Source organism: Tamandua tetradactyla, chromosome 23 (genome assembly GCF_023851605.1).
Source record: "Tamandua tetradactyla isolate mTamTet1 chromosome 23, mTamTet1.pri, whole genome shotgun sequence".
Taxonomy (NCBI): Eukaryota; Metazoa; Chordata; class Mammalia; order Pilosa; family Myrmecophagidae; genus Tamandua; species Tamandua tetradactyla.
Window position 1 is genome coordinate 34726306 of NC_135349.1, and position 22127 is coordinate 34748432.

The 22127-nt window shown below is 36.2% G+C and overlaps 1 protein-coding gene across 5 annotated transcripts in view; it reads right to left on the reverse strand.

Moving 5' to 3' along the window:
* Positions 1–22127, reverse strand: part of METTL9 (methyltransferase 9, His-X-His N1(pi)-histidine) — a 45997-nt gene that overhangs the window by 15658 nt on the left and 8212 nt on the right. For 4 of the 5 annotated variants that reach the window (XM_077141565.1, XM_077141564.1, XM_077141563.1 and 1 more), the window contains exons 2-4: positions 17465–17655; positions 11550–11759; positions 7087–7271 (exon numbers count right to left, since the gene is read on the reverse strand). In XM_077141565.1, the coding sequence (XP_076997680.1) occupies positions 7087–7271; positions 11550–11759; positions 17465–17655 (586 nt within the window). Of the gene's footprint in view, positions 1–10; positions 4167–7086; positions 7272–11549; positions 11760–17464; positions 17656–22127 lie in introns of those variants that run through there. The other variant, XM_077141567.1, reaches the window with a different exon arrangement.

Genomic DNA, 22127 nt, shown 5'->3' on the forward strand with positions numbered 1-22127 from the left:
TAAGGTTTCTTTAGATATAATGTTATTGTGCACTTAACAGACTACAGTATAGTGTGAACATAACTTTTATATGTACTAGGAAACAAAAAAATTCATGGGATTCACTTTATTGTGATATTTGCTTTATTGTGGTAGTATGGAACCAAACTCACAATGCCTCTGAGACATGCCTGTATATAAGCATGTGCATGTGTAGATGTGTCTTATACACAAAAATATAAAATTTTAAATGGCATAAAATAATTTAAAAATAGAGATGCTAACATTTTCTTCCCATATCTCTATATGAATTGTCCCCCACTTTGGGACCAATAGTTTGGGTAACAGGGAATTTCTGAACCAGATCTCAAAAGAAAAAGGGGGTGGGGAGCACTAACTCCATCTAGGTGAACAGAAGTACTGAATTAGATCATTTACTTTTCATTTATGGGACTCATTATATTTTGGTACTTAACTCCAGAGCTGAAAATATACTGTTCTTTGTATAACTAACCAGGAGACAAAATTCCTATGATAAACTAATATCTGATTCAGAATAAGATTTTCCCAATGTATGCAAGGACTGTTTTTCAAAGTGTTTTTCAAAGACTGATTTTTAAGCTGAAATTTGGAATACACTTTCCCAAAGAAAGAAGTTCTAGGCCCCCACGGAATAAAAACAACTGACGTACATATATTTACTCTTACTTATCCACCCAGCCAACAATATTTACTGAGCACTAAACTATTATACAAACACCTCTTTTTGTAATTTTTTTAATTGTAAAATATGCATTCAAAGCAAAGAAAGAAAAAAACAATTTTCAAAGCATACTTCAAAAGTGGTTACAGAACAGATCGCAGAGTGTGTCATGGGCTACCATTCCATCATCTCAGATTTTGCCTTCTAGCTACTCCAAAACACTGGAGACTAGAAGGAATATTAATATATTGGTTCAGCAGTCATACTCGTTTGTACAACCCTATTTTCTCTGTTATACCTCCTCCTTCTCCTCTTATCAGACTCCCAATCTATAGGGATCTTTAGATAATGTCCATTTCAACTTTTCATGTTGAGAAGGAGTGTCAACACTAAAGAACAGGAGGATGTAATCAACCAATAATCTTGGAGAGGCTGGTCCCTCTGGGTTTCAGGATTATCTGACCTAGGAATCCTCTGGGAATCACAGGTTCCAGAAAAGCAAACTTAGAACATTAAACTTTTATAGAGTCTCAGTTCAAGCCTTAGGTATTCTCAAGAGTCAGCAGGAATGATGTTGGTTGGGGTTTAGCAAATCGTGGCAATTAGCACTACCTAACTGAAGCTTGCATAAAGAGTAGCCTCCAAGATAAGTCTCTTGACTCTATCTGATCTCTCTTGGCCACTGACGCCTTATTTTATTACACTTCTGCCGACCCCCCTTTTGTTACAGAGGACGTTATTGATCCCACAGTGCCAGGGCCAGACTCATCCCCGGATACCATGCTCTTCATTGTCACGGAGATTTTTACCCGTGACTGTCATGTCCCATGTAGTAGAAAGCATAATGACTTTCCTTGCAGAACTGGGCTTAGAGAAACCACAACTGAGCAACAAAAGAGGACAAATGCCTCTTTTGCATCATTTCCTTGGGCCACACTAAACTTGCTCTACCCTAACCTTTTCTTGCTTATACCTTCATGCTTTGGCATATGCTGCACCCCTCTGCATGGCAAAACACTCCATCAACTACAGACTCGGTCCAATTCAAAGTCACCTCCCATATGAAACCCTACCTAACTCCCCTAGTGATTCACAGATCTTTTCTTCTCTTAACCCACATACTGGGTCATAGTTCCTATTACACTGTCCTATTTATATCTATCATCTATAGTCTACTATACATATCTTAAGACTAGAAACACATTTTCTCATTTATCTTTGTGCTTCCACTGCCTGGCACACAGGTCAGACCTCAAAGCCCAAACTCTTTCTACTACACAGTACTGCCAGAGTCTTGCTTTTGCTTATTTGTATTTAGACTGACAGGCGCTTTAAGACTAAACATGTCTAATACAAACAGACCAGTGACCCTGGAAGAAAGTGAGAAAACTGCCAAAGGTAGTTTGAAAACATAGGCTTACATGGTTTCACAGGAAATTTCTACCAAACTTTCAAAGAACAGATAACCCCAGTGTTATTTAAACCATCCCAAAGCATAGAGCAAAAACTTTCAAGTTATGTTTTACAAAGTCAGCATATCACTCATACCAAAATATGACAAAATTAATACTTTATTTTTAAAAAGTCAGGTACAGACCAATTATCATTTTTCAATAGTAATGATAATCATTTTTATGAAGTATTTTTGTAAATAGAACCTAGCAAAGCATTAAAAGAAAACTATCCTATGTGATGATATTAAGAATCACTGATTGCATATGTAGAATGGAATGATTTCTAAATGTTGTGTTAGTTAATTTTTTTTAATAAATAAAAAAAAATGCTCAAAAAAAAAGAGATGACTATCCTAAATCCAGAAATGCAAAGGTGGGAATATATTAGAAAATAACTATTAATTTAATATACCAATGAAGATAAACAATATGACCATCTCCATAGATCTTGATAAAACTGATTCCTGCTTTTTAAGTTCTTTAGGATTAAACAATATATGTATCTCAAGCCAAAAGAACAGTCTCGAGCCAAAAGCAACATATTTAACCGAAATCAAAAACATTTTCATTAAAGTCAGAAACAAGACAAAAATGGCCACTATTTTTAAAACATGTCCACTATTTTTTAAAAACATTTTCTGGAAGTAACTATTAATGCCCTTGGACACAAAAATAAATGCCTAAAAATGAAAAAAGCAGCAGCAAAACTATTTGTAGATGGGTATTTACATCAGGAAAATGTACAAGAATCAATGGAGAAACTACTGAAAACACTAAGATAATGCTGTAAAATAAATGGTTAAAAATTGGTATACAAAAAGAAGTGATCATTTTTATATGTACGTATCTGTAACAACAATTCAATAAGGGAAGAAAAACTCCTATTTATAATATCATTCACACATACACAAACCATGAGAGATAAAACCAACAAAATAAGTGCAGGATCTCTACAAAGAAAATGTTTTGCATTGGAAAAGCATAAAGAATTGAATCAATGGAAAGATACATCCCATTTTTGTCTAAGGAGATTCAATACTACCTAAACTATTCTATAAATTTAATGTAGGGGAACTAGAAAAGCTGATGGGAAGCTGATCCATTAAATGAATAAGGCAAGAAAAATGTGAAATAGAAGGGACTGGGGAGGGGCTATTACTATGATATTAAAATGCATGATAAAGCCACCGTAATTACCTAGTTTGGTAATGGTACACGCATTAGGAAGATAAATCAAACAGAACCAAACACACACAGGACTTCCGTCTAAGATAAAGGTGGCATTTGAAATCACTGGTGGAAGATGGATTATTCAACAGTGTTTGGGGAAAAAAAAATAGCCCTTTGGACAACTTATTCTTTAACCAACAGTTCCATTCCTAGAAATACATCATAGCCTTCAACTTCATTTCCATCAAGTCTTTTTTCTATGTTGTATGACAGTGAGGCCCTTCCCTAAGCACCCTCTTTAAAAATTACAAAAATTCAAGCCTACCCCCAATTCTAGAGGCCTCTTTTTTGCTTTTATTTATTTTTCTCCATAACACTTATCACCATCAACACCCCATTTGTTTACTATCTGTCTCCATTTACTAGAATGTAAGTTTAGTAGGGCATAGGGCAAGAATTTTTGTCTGTGTTTTTGTTCACTTTATCTCCAGCCCTAGGCACTTAGTAATCAATTTTTAATTGAATGAAGATATTCTTTGGCAGAAGAGTATTCAACAGCCACTTCCGTTTCATCTTCTGGCCTACATATGCCTGGGATAACTCCATCCCCAGCTTCAAAGAGTACATCCTGTCTTATTCCCTGGCCAGGACTAGTTAAGCAGGGGCATGTACCTCAATCCTTGTCAATGGGGTCTGAAAGGCAAGTGTATTTGGGAGATACCCAGGAAATCTTCCCCTCACTAATAAAAATGATGTTTGGGAAAACATGTCCCTTTTCTTTACAAGATGTTGACATACCTGCACACAATGCTGGGCACTACATCAGCTCTTTAGTAATTAGAAGGGGAAATGTCCAAACACTAAAGGCAAAGAAAAGAAAGCAAGCACTGGATTTTAATGGAACAGCTATCATCCCTGAATTAGCCAACCTTTTTCTATATTTGAGTAAATAAATGCTTTATTTTTAAAAGCTACTTTTAGCTGCTCCCTTATTTCCTGAAGCAAAAAGCATCCTCATACATACTCACACATGTGTGCAAAGACCTAAGTTCATTTCACTATCACAAACTGCTGGGATCTAAAAACACATCATTAGGGGTCTCCTCAACTAAAGTTTTCATTCATCCAGTGGTGTTCTGGTAAATGTCTAATGTTTAACGACTGGCTTGGGGAAAGGGGAGGCTATCTGTAATGCTTGCCAATTTCCAAGGTGTAAATATTCCCACCATGGCCAATTTCAATAATGGCCATGTTTAACAGTCAGTCCTATAAATTCTTGCAAATTTAACAATCAGCAATCAAAAGCCAGTACAAGCCAGCTCCAGCATACCACTGCTTATATCTGGACAATGATGTACATATATTTGTGCTGATAAGGATTAATTTTTTAAGATATATTTAAGTGTAAAAACACAACAGAAGTATTTATAATTGCCTTCCACCTACATAAACAATTTTTAGGCATATTTAACACATATGCTCATATTTGCATAGATTAATCTTTGGAATAATATTCAAGAAACCTGAATAAAGATTGCGGGAGTGGAGTGAATAAGATGTTTTCATTGTAAAACCTCCTGCAAACTGCTTGAATTATTTTTACCATGGATTTCTTTTTTATAAAAATTACAATTTTGCAAAAATTAAACCTTATTTAATTTTCATTTCTAACATATAATTCTCCTTTCCTTGTTTATATATTTTTCCACTTTTTGGTGCTAGAAACAACTCTCACTAGATTCAACAACCCTAACCAAAACTGGGTCAGTTAACTAAACAAACTGAAATCAGAAGGTGCAACTTACATTTTGGTTTTTCAAAATTAGCCTAAATAACAAAATTGCTGTGGTTCAACTTCAAGACAAACCAAAAAAATTACACAAGCAATCATTTTACCTATTAGGTAAAAATTTTTTGGTAGGACTAAGTTGAGCCAAGTATGCAAAGCACACTGCACTATCCTTAAAACAGCCCTGTATTCATGAGCACAAACAGCAAGATCACCTTCACCGCAGTCTCCTCACAGTTTCACATGACAATCATCAGGATCCAATTAGTAACTCAGAGACAGGAAGCAATAGGAGAGTGCCACAGAGCAGTCTGCAAAATGTATAGGTCGCTAAAGGTCATCCACAGCAACAAGGCTTCTTGTCTTGGGTTTGCAATGTGTCATATGCCAGATTCCTCAGACTCAACAGGCAACATTCCGTGTGCCCACAATCAAGGGGCTTGTTTTCAATTCTTAGTGGAGACTGCCCTCTTGTCCAGTTTGACTTCCTCTCAATTTTAAGGGTCAGGAATACAAGGAAGTAAAATTCATGCTTAGATTAATGTTTCCTCCTCCTGTTCTTCCACCTCCTGCTATGCCAGGAAGTAGCACTGAAGTTCTATCATGTGGTTGCCCAACAGGACACAGGAAGCCAGGACCTTGCAACCTGATGACTAGTGATTGCAAATGCAGAGAGATGGAGCTGAAGCTTAATTATCCAAGGGATAAAACTGAAATAAGGACAGGTTGCTAAATTATCCAGGAGGACATTTACTAGGTTTTTCACTGTGTGCACACCATGATTTACAGGCACTCACACTCAAAGCAGCTTTTCCTTTATCATAACAAACCATTCAACAACAGGAATAGAAGAATGGAAACGAATGGGAGAGGATGTCTGCTCTGCTTATTCTCCTCTTCCCCACCCTCCCATGCCTAAAGAACTCCCTATTTCCTCTACTATCAATACAAATCTACAACTATTTGATAAATGTTAAGACGGCTTCAAATCTGGAGGGACTAAGACCTGGGAGCTTGGGGGAAGCAAGAAGTAATTAAGAAGCAAGTGAGTGACAACACAAACCATACAGAACTTCAGATATAACCAAGTATTAGTATTATTCCTTAAGATGCAGATTTTCACAGATATTTGATGGCTATGAAACTTGTATAATATTAATGAAGTTCCTAAAAATGTCTGCAAGCTCCTAGAGGTCTTGAATCCAAGGCTGAACTAAGTCGTAAAATAGAAAAACTAAACACTTTTTAAGATTAACATGTATAATATATAATAATTTTATATTAAATTTATATATTACCTTATGAAAATACAAAATAGGTTTAAGAGCCGTATCTTTCAACCTGACCTAAAATGCAAACCATATAAACTAAAACTGTAGCTATGAATTAATATGACTACAGCTAGATATCACAGCAAATATGAAGTGAAATGAAATCAAACCATTTTCTTCTAAAATATTCTTCATTCAACATTGCTGAAGAAAAAGACTTGCAACCATCAAAACATCAAACGTTACAAAAAGAAAACACATACAATGGAACACAAGTGGTCTTCAAATGGGAAAAAAAGATAGCAGCATTTATCATTTTAGAGTCTGGGACAAAAGATGTAAAATGCCAAACAAAACAGCTGTAACTTTCAGCAGATTGTTAGATTAATTCAAAGAATAGTAGATTAAAAGGTATCATTTTTTGCTTGACTCAGCTTACAAACTAATAGGTAAATGGTTTGAGCTCTATTTAAAAACAAAATACAAACTCATTTTAGGCTTTCAATATCAAGCACATGGACCTGAGTATTACTTATTACCACCTCAAGGGAAGTTAAGATGAACATTAACCAAGGTGGTATTTTACTTGAGCTAACTGTATTATTTCTAATTCCATTCTATTCTAAATTACACCAGACAATGTTTAATTATGCACAGTAAAAAATCACAAATGTCAATAAACATCTACCCAGAGTAATAATCTGCTTAATCACAACTTACCGTTTTCCACATAGGGATGAAAGGGCAAGACCAGGGCCAAGATGACCCTGCCTCTTGTTGGCTCCAAGACATTTCTGATATCTTTTAACAAAGTCAGGGGCTGATCACAGCGGTCCAGCAAATTCAAGCAGCTGATGACATCATACTGGAACCCTGTATTCTGCCATTCATTTATACCAAGCACTCTAGAAAAATCAGAAAGGACTGGATTAATACAATACCTCCACAAAGACATCTTTAAAAAGAGTACACATGCCAGTAAAGGGCGAAAAAGTCTCTAAATCAAAGTAAATTCAAAATCTTCATTTATAATTTACATTTGCAGTAATAAAATGGTGGGACAAAAGAGAAACAGCAACCATATTTCTTTAAATTTAAGAGTTTCATCTATTTCCAAATCTCAAAGCATATAAAAGTTCCTTTAGGGTGGTGTGATGCCCAGGTTCTATTTCCGGTGCCTGCCCAGGCAAAAAAAAAAAAAAAAGAAGTTCCTTTATAAGAACTAAAATCATCACATGTTCAAGAAGTATGAAGAGACAAGTTGTCATAAACGGCTATGAAACTTGTATATCAAATTCCTGAACCTCAGTAATGAAAAGCAAAGACTCATGCTCAATTACACACACAAACACACACACACAAATATTTCTATTCCTTTACAATGTTTTTATCCACAGAAGGGGGAGCATTTTTATAATAATAAGCTTTGTTAACCACACCTTCAGGTAATTCTATAAATTACTTACACCTGCTTGGTTATACCAATTAGAATTTGGTCGGTGAGATAGAAACAAGTGAAAAAAAGTTAACAAGATAATGGATCTTTGGTAGACAAGTCTTTGAAAATACTGAGCAAATACAGTAGAGATACCTTAGAAAATTCTAAAAGTATAATAAGGATCATTTTGAAAAACTCATGAGCCTAATGATATTTCGTAGCAAATAGCAGAACAAAAAGAAAGCAAATCAATGAGCTGCTGCTCTTCAACCTAGATTTTTTGAAAACTAAACCTCCTTCAAAACAACACTGTAACAAACTTCAAGGTACTAATCAGATTCCTTTGTTGTTATAGGAGTTTTATAGTACTAAATTTAGCTTGGCGAAAATATGCCATTAAAGTTTAAAAATCACTTTGTTATACTGAAATTATAACCTCAATGATAATTTTAAAAACTGGATTTAGCTCATTCAAAGAGTTTCAAAACATTGCTGAAGGTTCTACTTTCAGGATAAAAATAGTTCAATTCCTATCTTAAAATGAAAGGAACAATTAATAAGAAAGAACTATTTGTATTTTAATATCTTGGCCAAACAGGTAATCTAAAAATCATAAATTGGAAAAAAGAAACTGCACTTGATCAAATAAAAAAAAACCAAAAAACTACAAAAGCTTAGGTTTATCTGCAGCAGCCAAACATTATCATCAGCATTAACCTAGAATCGTCTCACTAAATCCATTTCAGACTAGTTGCACATTGGTAGTTTCCATGTTGTAATTTTGAAAGATAAAAAATTATATATGCTCCTAGGGGCATGGGTGGTTCAGGGATAGACTCTTGCCTTCCATGAGGGAGACCCAGGTTCAATTTCCAGGCCATACATCAAAATATATATATATATTTTTTTTTTCCTTTTAGGAAAATAAATATATTTTATATATATTTTAGGAATATATACATATATTCCTAAAAAGAAAGCATGTTTTAGTGCTGGGACAGTTAAACCTTATACCTATAATGAACCAACTTCTTCCTTACTCTGTTTTGTGATTTTTATTTGTAAGTTCAGTTCTAATATGAAGACAAATTTATTAGTCCCACTCAAGCTGCATACTGGCTCAGGAATTCTAATAAATTGTTAGAATTTTCCTCTTCTAATGAGAAAAATTAAAGGAGTGACATGTCCAAGATCACAACGCAAATCACCAACAAAGTAAAAATTACAACTTGGAAATTTTCCTAGTATGTTATTCAGGTTAATCTCTCTATATAAGGTGAAAAAGAACCTGATAATCTTTCTTAAAGAACCTGACAATCTTTCTTTGAATAAATACTTCTTATATGGCAGGTTGAGAGCAGATGGCAAGCTACACTTAGTCTCCACCATCCTTTCATTAAAAAAGGTAAATGAAGAAAACATTAACATAAGAAATATAATTCTTAACTATACAAATAGCCCTTTCTTATTAATTGTTTATTTCAGTTTTAAAATAGGGACTGAACAATCTTTTCTTTTCAGAAGGTTCCCAAACCTACACAACTACCAAATTAAAGTTCAGCATCTTTCAAAATTACAGATCTTTGCTTTCTGGTGTTCAGTATGTATATATTTAGTTTTTGATTGTCAGTATATGAACTGTCCATGGGGATTTAATTCCAAATTCATGCTCTGTACCACTCAGCACCTTGCCAACAACTTGTTTTCTCTACCCATCTACTGACCATCATGCAAGTAACATAAACTAATTTTAACATTAAGTTTTGGTAAAGCAGCCTAAGAAAGATGGATATGCTGTCAAATCTTTCTGACAGAGGAGAACAGTATTCATTTTATCATCATTTGAATTGTGGAACTGTTCATTAGTGCACAGAATCAAGAATTATGCAATCCTTTCCCATATCAATGGCTTTTCCAAAAACAGTATTTTTAATCCTAGAAGGAGCCTGTTTAGTGGATTATTTTCAAGAGAATGAATTAAGTAATAGTTTCCCTTCCAGTAAGATTTAAAATATATTTGTTCCTTAGAGAAATGACAAAGCAATCACTTTGATAAATCCTGAATTTAAAAAAATGAACAAAATAAAGAAAATGTATTATTTTTGTATTGAAAAATCGAAGCTTTATCCTTAAACTTTTAAGACAAAGGAAAAATCTGCATTTTCTGTTTATTGATCTATTTCAAAAATGCCATCCAGAACCTTAATTAAAAAGCCAGTTTTTCATAGGCCCAGATGTTGAAGAGAAACAAAAAATATGGAAGTAAGCAGAAAGTTTGCTAAACTTAGATAGTAAGACCTATTCATTAAAAGGTCAAACTGAACCAATAGTTACAAAATTTATCACTTTTACAAATATGTTTTTACTTCATACTAATAATAATATGGAAAGAGTGGCAACTAGTATGAATTTCCCATGTTGGTCAAACTGCAAAAGGATTTTGGCATATACCCAATATGTGCTATATATTAGGAGAAAAAATTAGACTAAGTATTTTCATATGGTAGACAACTACTACACTACATATCATATAAACACTAGATATATTTAAATTACTGATTCAATATATTAATGCTGGAGTTTCAACAAAAATTCCATTTAATCATTTAATCTCAAGGACTTTAATGGCAAGCAAGGAAAGAAGGTGAGAGACATGTTAAGGGGAATAATCTGAAGACATGTTTCCAATACCCTGCTCCCGGAACCACTTCAAAGCAATGATTTTTTTTTTAAGAGGGGGGGAAAATAAGAGTTAAATTAGGAATTCTGCATGATTTAAGCCATTGATGGAACAAAAGTCAAAGCTATTCAAATTTTAAAATGGTGAATTAATTCCTAATCAAAGAAATACATTTCAATTCACCACATAGACCCAAAGGACCTGACCTGAGATACATTACTAGAACTAATGTTAGTTCAACCTCATAGCAATCTAAGTCTCCTCCTGAAACATCCCTAACAGCTGTTTAAACAGTGATAGTAAAGAGAAGCTGGATGGTTCCAGCTGTTAGGAAGGTCGATCTCCCTTATCCCTTACTTGGTAACTCAATTTCCTAGACCTAGCTGTGCCTGATTATACTAGACCTTACCTACTCATTCCTCCCATATAAAATCCCAACAAATATCTGCTTACAGTAACCCTCCCTTAGCCTTCCCTCTTCCAGGCTAAAAATTTCCATGTTTTGTCAATGTTCAATCCAGTCCTGCTCCAAAAGCTACACTGATATACTGTCTCTAGGATTAGTGTGTATAAATGGAAACTATGTGAACAGGACACTGAGTGAATGCAAAATTCTTTCTCTTTTCTCTCTAAGGCTAGGCCAGGCTTCCAAAATATCATTCAGAGGTGGCACACTTCACCACCACCCTCCCATCCCCCACCCATTCTACACTCAGAACCTTCTTCTCCCATTCAATATAATCTGTACTGAATACATTTCTCAAGCAGATGGGCTGAAAACCAAGGTTTGACAATGCCAGATTCTGATTAGCAAATAATCAGAATTGATCTCCCTTTTCCAAGTTCTAACTAGCCCTTTTTTCCTCTCTACAGTGCCAACTTCTCTACCTCAGAAAAATACTGCTAAGGAAAGATTATTTCCCTATAAATTTTATTTAATTATGAAACAGAAAGATTTTTTTTTTAATTTCTAATCATGAAAAACTGTTTCTGGTTTACATCCTTTAAAGAAGAAATATATCTAAAACCAAGAAATCTACCCCAAACTATTTCTAAAAATTATACCTGTACTTCTTTTTCTGAAGTTGCCAGATCATAGTTTCAGATAGCTCAGTGGCATAGATTTCTTCAAAATGAGGGCTCATGATTTTTGTGACTTCTCCATCTCCAGCACCTAAATCAAGAAGTCTATGGGTTTTCCAGTCTGGATTAATTTTAAGCAGTCTCTGAAATTGATCTGGTGAAAATACAAACATTGAGCCTCTTCCTAGCAACCTGAAAAAAAGAGAAAGGGACAAAAATGCAGACTCCATACAAATTAGCCCACCACCACCACCACCACCACACACCCCTACAAAGTACATGTAGTGAATCAGCACCAACAGTCTTCTGAACTTATAACATAAGAAAATAACATCAGAAAATGCCTCCGAATATCATTTGTCTTTGGGGTGGCAAATTTTACCCCAAAAGGAGTAGGGATAGAAGGGAAAGAGAAGACAGAAGAGGAAAAGGATGAGTGGAGAAAGGAAGGGAAGAAGAAATGTGTACGAAATTAAGAGATGAATGTGACGGCAGAAGAATTTAAGTCAAACTAGGAAAGAAAAGTAGAAGAAATAACAGAAAACATGTATATCAGTAAAAAGAGAAGACGGGTCAACAGAAGCCAGACACAACACTTGGCAGAACACTAGGCAAAGAAATCAAATAGGAAACAAAGTCATTCAGAATAGGAAATTAAACAACGGGTTAGAAAATCAGCTTTAATATACTAAATTTTTTAAGGGAAACTACAGAAAAGATGAAAACAGTGGTCCTTGTGATACCAGCTAATTTGCATTAAAGAAGTAGATTAATACTTGTAAAACTTGTTACAGTCTACATGCTATACAATTGGTCGGGTCCTATTTTTCTAAAGATTCTAAAAAACAATCAGAACCATAGCAATGCCTCTGAAACAGAGACTGAGAGGAGTGAAAATGGAGATCAAAGAGAACCCTCTGAAAAGCTGCTCTAATTCAGTTATGGAAGCATCCTCTCGGGAAATAAAATACCCTATTAGAAATTGTTTTCTAGCTCTCAAATACTAATTTGTCTGCGGCAATGATTCTCAAACTTCTTTTAAGCAGCACAACCCTTTCATTAAACGAATGGAACTCATGGACAACATAAAATGATAAAAAGAGAGCTGCCCTTGTTGAAATGAGGTTGTGAGCCCAGGAGCCTCTGCCAGCCCACTTCTAGGCCTTTCTCTGCAGCCTGAGGCACTCACTCCTTGGACCCTGGAAAATAGTTTGAAAATCACTGGTTTAGGAAGTGGCAGGGAAATCTGTATTGTACGATTACTTTCTGGAAATAATCAGAAAGTACAATACGCTTACTATACAGTGAATAAGAGAATGCATGGAACATAGTGCTCATGGCAAGACCTCATTCAGGAAAAAAAAGATGCAGTTTATGAGGAACTCTGCTCCATGAAACAAACTCCCCCTTCTCCTTTTCCCCTTAAGGCCATAGGAGAGTTTAACCAAGGAAGTGATACATTTACTGGAAATCTTCTGCCTCACAGAAATGCTAAAATATAGGGAGAGGGAGAACCCAGAGACTGCTAAACATGGTGCTACCTACTGTAACAGCTTTCCAAGGGAAATCAGAGCTCATCAAAGAAAGACTGTTTTTAAATCCTCAATTATTCACATATTCTAATGGAAAAACAAAAACAAAATCAAAGAAATGGAAATGTCCTCTATACATTGTGGTGGTGAAGGTACGGCTATGTGATTAATCCCAGAACCACTCATTTTTTAACTTTAATTGGACTGTATGATGTGTGAGTAAAACTGTTTAAAAATGAACCAAGAGATACAAGTTCTGAAGAAAGCGTGGAGAGACAGATGCACCTATTCGCTGTTGAAAAGGAAGTAGAGTGGCACAGCCCCTCCGGAGAGCAGTGTGGTGACTCCACAGGAGTGGAGGGGTGGGGATGCCATATGATCCTGCAACCCAGGTGTTAGGCCCAGACGTAGAGGAACTGAGAATAGGTGAATGAATCTTGAGGACGATATGTTGAGTGAAATAAGGCAGAAACAAACAGACAAATAATATAATACCTCACTAACATGGACTACCTATAATGTGCAAACAATGAGAATTGAATTCGAGAGCATAAATTATTAGGTGAAGGCCTATTGTAAAGGTTCCTAGATTGTAAACTCTTATAGCACTCAAATCTATCCCAGAGTTATAACGGTTATTTCTAAATTCTGAGACGCTGAGTTCTTTGTGTATAACCTGGTCATTTCCTGGAACTTCATATATTTGTGTGACACTTGAGATTCAGAGATAGTGTTCTCAGCTAAGAAAGTCAGCATTACCCCATAAGCAACTGTTAAAAACACTGAAAAAGTGATCAGACTTCAATAAGAGATATGAACGAAGCTAACATGGGTAGGACTAAGGCAAATCGGACTAAAGGGTAAAGGATAATACTAACTGCATTTTAAAACTTCAAGTTCTGTGTGAGACCAAAAGAAGAGATGTTTATTCGGTGCAAAATTCATGTTTTTGGTAGCACACTAACTAATTTAAATTGTATGGTCAGCTTGTTCCAACACCATAACATCATGGAACGTGAATAAGGAGTGAGATTCTGCTGGTTTGCACAGATTGGTGGGATGCCCTAATACATCCCTGAGTAATCTGGGCAGAAGATTAACAAGTATTTGCAAAGTCCCCTTGAGGGACTGGGGAAAAAGGTGGAAATATTAAATTTCCCTACCTGGGGAAGACCTAATAGTCTCTCAAGCATTGGGGACTGCCAATTTGATGGGTCAGGCCCTCGATTTGGGGGCTTGCCATTATGAAAATTATTCCTGCAAAGAAGCTAAGTCTACTTATGATTATGTCTAAAAGTCACCTCCAGAGAACCTCTTTTATAGCTCAGATGTGGCCTCTCTCCCTAAACCAACTCCTCAGGTGAACTCACATGACACCCAGGGGCATAAACCTCCCTGAAAATGTGGGACATGACCCCCAGGGATGAGCTTGGACCTGGTATTGTGGGACTGAGAAAGCCTTCATGACTAAAAGGGGGAAGAGAAAGTTTCACTGGCTGGAGATTTCAAATAGAATCAAGACGTCTTTCTGGAGGTTGTTTTATGCAATATACAGATATCTCTTTTCACTTTTTGATATACTAGGGAAATACCTGAAACTGTTGTACTGTAATCCAATAGCTTCGATTCAGGAACATGACTAACTACAGAGCTTTTAAGGTGTAAACATATGAATGTTAAAACCTTCAGTAACTGACACTCCCTTTATCCAGTGTATGGACAGATGGAAAGGGGGGCAAAATAAATAAATAAATAAATAAATAAATAAATGGGGGGTATGGGATGTTTTGGGTGTTCTTTTTACTTTTTTTTTTTGAGTAATGAAAATGTTCAAAAATCTACTGTGATGATGAATGCATAGCTATATGATTATACTGTGAACCAGTGACTGTGAAATTTAGATGATTATATGGTATGTGAATATATACTATATCTCAATAAAATTGCATTTTAAAAAACTGAACTGGTAATAAATGAACTACTATATGGGTAAAAAAAAATTCGAAGAAAGTTAATCTGACAAAATTTACTCAACTTACTGAAATAGCTCTGCAAAATTTGACAGGAGCCAGAATCAGAGCAGGAAGAGGTTAGAGATAAAATGTTTTTGCTAAATACATGTTTCAAATGCTGATGCTGACTTGCTAAAGGACCAAGATTAAGTTATAAAATAGTTACTCTGTTTACTCTTTTTAACTATAAAACAACAGGCTTCCCCAGCCATGTCTTTAGGATGTATGGGAACCTCAAGAGCTAGAGGTCACCTGGAGTCAGAGCTCATGAGATCATCTGACTGGTCTACATCTAGAGGCACCAGAAAGAGAGAAGTACCATCCACTTTCCAAAGATCACTAAAAACAAAGGCTTCAGAGGAAGACTAAAACTATAAAAAAAAATAATCAAAATCCTTCAAATTCAGTGTTTCTCAACTAGGACCAATTCTGCCCTCCAGGGGGTATTAGGAGTAGGTGGGAGAATTCCAGGTAGTCACAATGACTCAAGGGTGCTACTGGTACTTAGCAGACAAGGCCAAAAAAGTTAGACTGCCTGCAATGTACGGAATATTCCCTCACAATGCAGAACCATCCACTCAAAATACCAAGAACTGATTCAACCCCAATACAAGGCTTCCAGTAAATACATAGCATGGAAAGACAAAGCTCTCATACTTGCCTTTAACTCCCAAAATTAGTGATCTCCATATGTTTTTTCAGTGTTTAATAACCACTCTAGGTTCTGCAGTTACAACCTAAGTTCTCTCTCGATTTAGAGTCTACAGTGAGAGTGTGCATCTTCTTTATGAAATAAACTCTGAAAACAGTTTGCAGTCTCTCCTTACTTGGCCTTCTCCTTACATCATAAAGGAAGTCTGATCTTAAGTTAATTAAAGAAGGTACTATAATCATAATTTCTGTAAAAGACTGTCACTCATGATAATATTCTACCACTGTCATGGAAAGAAAATACCAATGGACTCAAAATTAAGTTTTCAGCTGAGAATGGACATAGGGAAAGAGAGGGGTTTGGGGGGACTTAGGGTTTTCTTGGGAGGGGAGGGGAAGGAGTGGGGATGTGCTAAAAAACAGGCATAAGAATTATAAATATGAGAAATCAAAGATGATTTAATAATTTCACTACCTCTCTTTAACCAAACTGTGAAATTCCAGAGTCAGGAATTTTAACAAGGCTCCAATAGGTTAGAAGTGGGAAGAATGGTTCAGAGTCTGAAAACCCCAAAAATATATGTAAAATGTTGAATGTTAAGTACTTTCTGAAGAGAGGATTCCTATCTTTTATCACCTTCAAAGAGGTTCAGGACCCCAAAAAGGATAAAAACCACTGCTACAGTGCCATGTCTCTTTCCAAAGAAAACATGAATAGCATAGAACAGAAATTCAATGCAGCCTACCTGAGGGACAAAATATCAGACTGAGCTATATAAACCCAACTATAATACAAAAACAACAAGTGTTTGCTAAAGCAAACTTAAGACAATTTCATATAAACAATGAAGAAAATCAAGTAAGAAATCTTGAGAAATGGCTTATGGTGCCTAGCAACATATTTAAGGGCCAAATGATAGACTAGGGATCCAGACACTCAATAGCAGCTGGCTCCAAATCTCAAGGAAAAAAAAGTGAGCTCAACCAGTGGCTTTAAGTGGTCCACCACGGCTTTTTAAGCACTGACCACTGCTGCTTTTCTCTTTGACTTCCTAGATTCTACGGCTATGGAAGATGTTTGAAAATTTAGTCAAGAAAAGATAGAACACTTTTTTTTAAGGATTTATACGAAGGAACTATCTGGGGCAGAGAATTCCACAATAAATTTACACTCGAAACAAGCCATCACCCACCGCTGGGCTGATTAAGTACTCTCCCTAAAACACTTGTCTCTGAGAAGCAGGCTTAAGGCAAAGGAGATCCCACTGTCCTACTTGTCTCTGTTAAGGGTTCTAAGGTTCTAAGTCTCGCTATTCAGTGTGGTATACAGGCCTAGTACATCAGCCTCCCCTGGTGTTGGATGTGCAGAATCTCAGGCCCTTCCGCAGACCTACTGAATCACAATCTGCATTTTAACAAGTCCCAGCCTGGTTCCTGCGTACATCAAAGTCTCAGAAACATAGCCCTAAGTTCCTACCATTATAGAAACACAGACCAATGAGGCTATTTATCAAGTTCTGGTGAATTTAAAATGTATGACTACAGAAGGCTGTGACACTGGGTGCTACCTGCTACCAAAGATTCTAACTGGAACACGTTTTATAGCTGAGGTGGTCAACATTTTGAACGCATAACTTTCCTTTTTCATTTTTCTCTTTTTAAACCTAAGGATAAAGAAAAAAATAATCCAAGATTCACTTACCCATTGATAGATGTCCTAGACATAAACAGGCTAAAAACAGATGACACAAAAGAATGATATAATTGGATAAATAGCCAGCCTGATTTCTCAATGCTGTTGTTTAAGAAGATCTGTGTTCCTTGATCAAGGTAACTCTGAACAAAGACAGCCTGGAGTGATTCACATAATTTCTCTCTGTTGCACACATACCACTAAAAAAAGAAGAAGAAAAATGAAAACACAAAACTGAAGTGTCGTCCAAGAAATCCAAAAACAAACAAAAACACACAAAACACTAAATGAAATCTCTCTAAAGTTTCAATATATTATAATCACATAGCACTGTATTTTGAAGACAATCATCTCATTTTCATACAGCCTATAAAGGGTAAAATACACCATACATGATTTCTCATTTAATTCACATAACCCCCAGGGCAGGGGATCACACATTCTTGGGAGATGAGAGAAGGCTTGCAGAGTCACACAGCTTAGCAGGTGGCAGAGCCACGCCCCAAGCCAGGTGTTCTGACGCCTGGCCCAATACTGAAGTCACTATACTCTGGTGATCTAGAAAAGCACTGCTGATCTCTTCTTCACTGAGATTCAAACATCAGAAGGCAAATAACTAGCATTAGTAACCTTGTTTTTGGTCACTGCATATAATGCAAAGAATTAACTCAAAATCACCAACAAGCAATGGCAGAGTAAGCTACAGAATTAAGTTAACACTCCAGAGACCAGATTAAGCCACCTTTCTTCCTGTAGGCTATACAGAGACCCTCATAAACCTCAAGGGAAGCTTTACAAACAGATCAGATGACACTCTTAAAGATGGGGGCAAAATATGCTCAAGAAAGATTAGGAAGTTAGGTAAGGTCAGTCTACAGACAATGAAAAGACAAGTAATAACATGCTAGGAATCAAATTCCACATTTTTTTTTTTTGGTAACAAATTCAAGAACAGGAACTGTAGATGAAATTTAATCTTCCACAGTGTACTGTTTTCCATTTTAACTTAGATTTAGTGGACCAGAGAAGGGGGAAGTAAATCATAAGGGTACATTAGGTTTAGAATCAGCCCTACTATCATCATGGCTCTGCCATTCCCGTGTGACCTTGGATAAGCCATTTCCTCTTGGAGCCTCTATTCATTTATCTGCCAACTAGAGGGTCATTGATAGGGACCTCTAGTTGACTATTCATCCTCAAGATATGACGATTAAACAAGATAATGCAGGTAAATCTTTAACATAGTACCAGGAATACCATGAAAATTCTATGATTATTTTATTATAATAATAATAATAATAACACAATTGCTCTGGAATGGCCTGGTAAATGACATAGCAAGCCTAAGTATAGTGATGAAACTATAAAGTAGACTAGTTGCTATTAATCCATTATGTGCTAAGAAATAACTAATTTCCCAATAAGGAGTCTATTGGCCAAAAGCAACTTGCTTCCGCCTGACATATATAACCATTTATCAGCATTAGGGTGTCCTCTAACTGCTTGCACAACTGGTGGACATCCAAGCTTACTAAATGCTACATAAACTCTTGGGTAACACTCCTGACACTAACATGAAAAAGAACCAGCTATAAACCAATATAAACAAGCAAACAGGCAAAGTTTCAAAGATTAATCTTTTCATAAACTCTCCATCCTAAACCACATAAACCAAAACCTTTGTAGTTGTTGACTGATTTGTATTCATTTACCATTTAAACATTGTTATCAAAACTGCTTTGACTTTATATACAAACAACTTTATTTTCCCACACTATATGATAAACTACAATGTTTCTTACATTTACCACTTATACTTTTTTCTTTGGTCTGGAAATGTTTTTGCTTAATCATTTACTAATTCTTAATACTTACTGTGCCTGAAGTTATGCCTCAGTGCAGGTCATAAACCACTTATTATACTCATGACCTCCTAGTGCACATTCTGAACTCTGTAATGCTAAGGCCACTCTGACCTTTAGTTTTTATTCTCTGAAATGACTAATCAAGATGAAATTCATTGCCTTGGTAATAGGCAATCAAGTACATTCTATGAATTCAAACAAGAAGTCATTTAAGTGAAACAGAGGTGCTAAGAATCCCTTGGCATCTACCTGTAAATGACCCACTAGAACAACGATGAGCTCTGACTGCCAAAACTAAGCAAGAATCAGCATCACTCTGTGCCACTAACCACATATATTGCTTACAAGTGTCAGGAGGAAAACTCAAGTTTTTTGATAGCACCTCTCTCAATTCATCAACATGAACATTTTCACATAAAGTTCAATCTTTAATGCCTCCCTAAAGTCTTTCAGGAAAGAAACTGCTTACTGAATGTACTATAGAATAAAAAGGAGTGAAGGCTTCTTTTAAATATAAAAGTTGAAATCTTGTCCTTCCTGACCATTTGCATGATACAAAAGTCAGCTCCACAGCAGCATTATTCATAATCTCCAAAAACTGGCCACAACCCAAATGTCCATCAACTGATAAAAGGATAAACAAAATGTGTTCTATCCATACAATGGAATATTATTCATCAATAAAAAGCAGAGAAGTACTGATACATGCTACAATATGTATAAAACTTGAAAACATGATGCTAAGTGAAAGAAGTCAGCGACAAAAGACCACATATTATATGATTCCATTTATATAAACTGTCCAGAGGCAGAAAGTAAATTAATGGTTGCCAGGGTTTGGGGGGGACAAAAGAATGGGAGGTGAATACTAATGGATATGACATTTCTTTTTGGGTTGATGAAATGTTCTGAAATTGGATGGTGGTGATAGCTTCACAACTGTGAATATATTAAATACCACTAAAGTGCATGCTTTAAAAGGGTGAATTTTGTAGTATGTGAATTTCATAAGTGTGATATAAAAATATGCATACACAAATCTAAATTAAGTAGCAATTTGATCTTCAGGAATCAAAAGTGGCTTGAAAACTTAAGTGATTAAGCAATGCAAATTTTTAAATGCAAATCTGGTGTCACTACCTTGCTTCCCAAATCTTAAGATAATATCTAAAATGCCCAGTATGGTTTACAAGACCTTACAGGATTTGTTCATTCTGTATCCTGCATTCATGCCTCACCTCATACCACTCCCTACCAGCCCACACACATCACTCACCATGTCACAGGGCTTTGCCCTTCTTGCATTTTCTGGAAGTCTCTTTACCCAAGGCTATTTCACACAGCGTTTGCTCTGGTCCTAAGTTTCCCATCTTCGCAATCCACTCCTTCTTCACTGGATTAATTCACCCTCAGCCTAAATATTTCCTCAGGTAGGTTTCCCTCAAATTTCCAGTCTAGGTTAGATCCCCCTACTTTAATGCCCTCTCATATACCCCATACATCTCCTTAGAAATATTTATGTCAACCGAATTAAATAATTTTACGTAACTGCATGGTCAATGTCTATCTTCCCAGGTAGACTGACGGCTTCATAAAGGCTAAGACAAGACTGACTGGTTCTCCCCTGCACATTCCCAGCACCCAGTTCACTGCCTGGCACAGATAAAATAGGCACTTAGTAAAGGTTCATCTAAGGCACCACCTGTCTTAGAGAATTGTTATGAGGACTAAAGGGGATAAGATATTTCACGTGGTTGGCACAAAACTACAGTCAAGAATCACTGTCAGTATCAACAGATAGAATTTGCAGTTTCTAGCAAAATACTGAAGGGAATATAAAGGCACCACAGAGACAGTTCTCATTTGGTTTCTGTCAATTTCTCAAATCCCAAGGTTTTTGCAAGGTCTTGCTTAAACCCAATTCTGCTAACAGTGGTTTAAGCTACCTGCCCACTACAAAACAGCATTACCACAAGGAAAGCAATGAAGGAGATACACAATGAACACCAGTGTGCCAGGCAGCAGGCCAAGTGCTCTACATCTGGGATTTCATTTACCACCTCTTAACTTCTGAACAATTGGCAAGCCAGGAGTCCCTGGACAGTTCCAACTGATTCAAGCCTCTTTCCAGTTAGATGTTATTTTATGAGTTTCTTTCTAAGAAGCTTCTTTTCACTTAACTCTAGACAGTTTGTCTATTTGAGAAATATGATCCTTTTCTAAAAGAAAAGAAAGTAGGACTACCCAACTAAACTAGATTAAACGTATTTAAAAAAAAAAAAAAACATCTAGATAGTAACTAAATTATTACAGGCCCAGGTTTCTCAACCATGGCACAACTGACAATTGGGGCCAGTTAATCATTTGTTGGAGAAGGCTCTCCTGTGTACTATAGGATGTTTAGCAGCATTCCTTGTCTCTACCCATCTGCTGCCAGTAGTATTCCCCCAAGTAGTGACAACCCAAAATGCTTTCAGACTTTGCCAAATGCCTCTAAGGGGAAAAAATCACCTCTAGGTGAGAACTGCTTCGTAAGTTTCCCCAGAAAATTGCATTTTCTGACTTTCCAGTACTTTCTGCTAACTGTACATATTTAACAGTGGTGTGTTAGGACTCTGGATGATTAAATTAAAAGATGAACTCACTGGCCTCAGAGAGCTTACATTTCAATGGGGGAGTGGACCAGAAGCCAAGAGAAACAAACAATGGAATTATGATCTTGAACAGCACCTTCAGCAGCTTTAAATGAGCACCCATCCACCCATAAGGCAAGATGCTGACTAGACAGAAAACCAATGCCCAAAGCC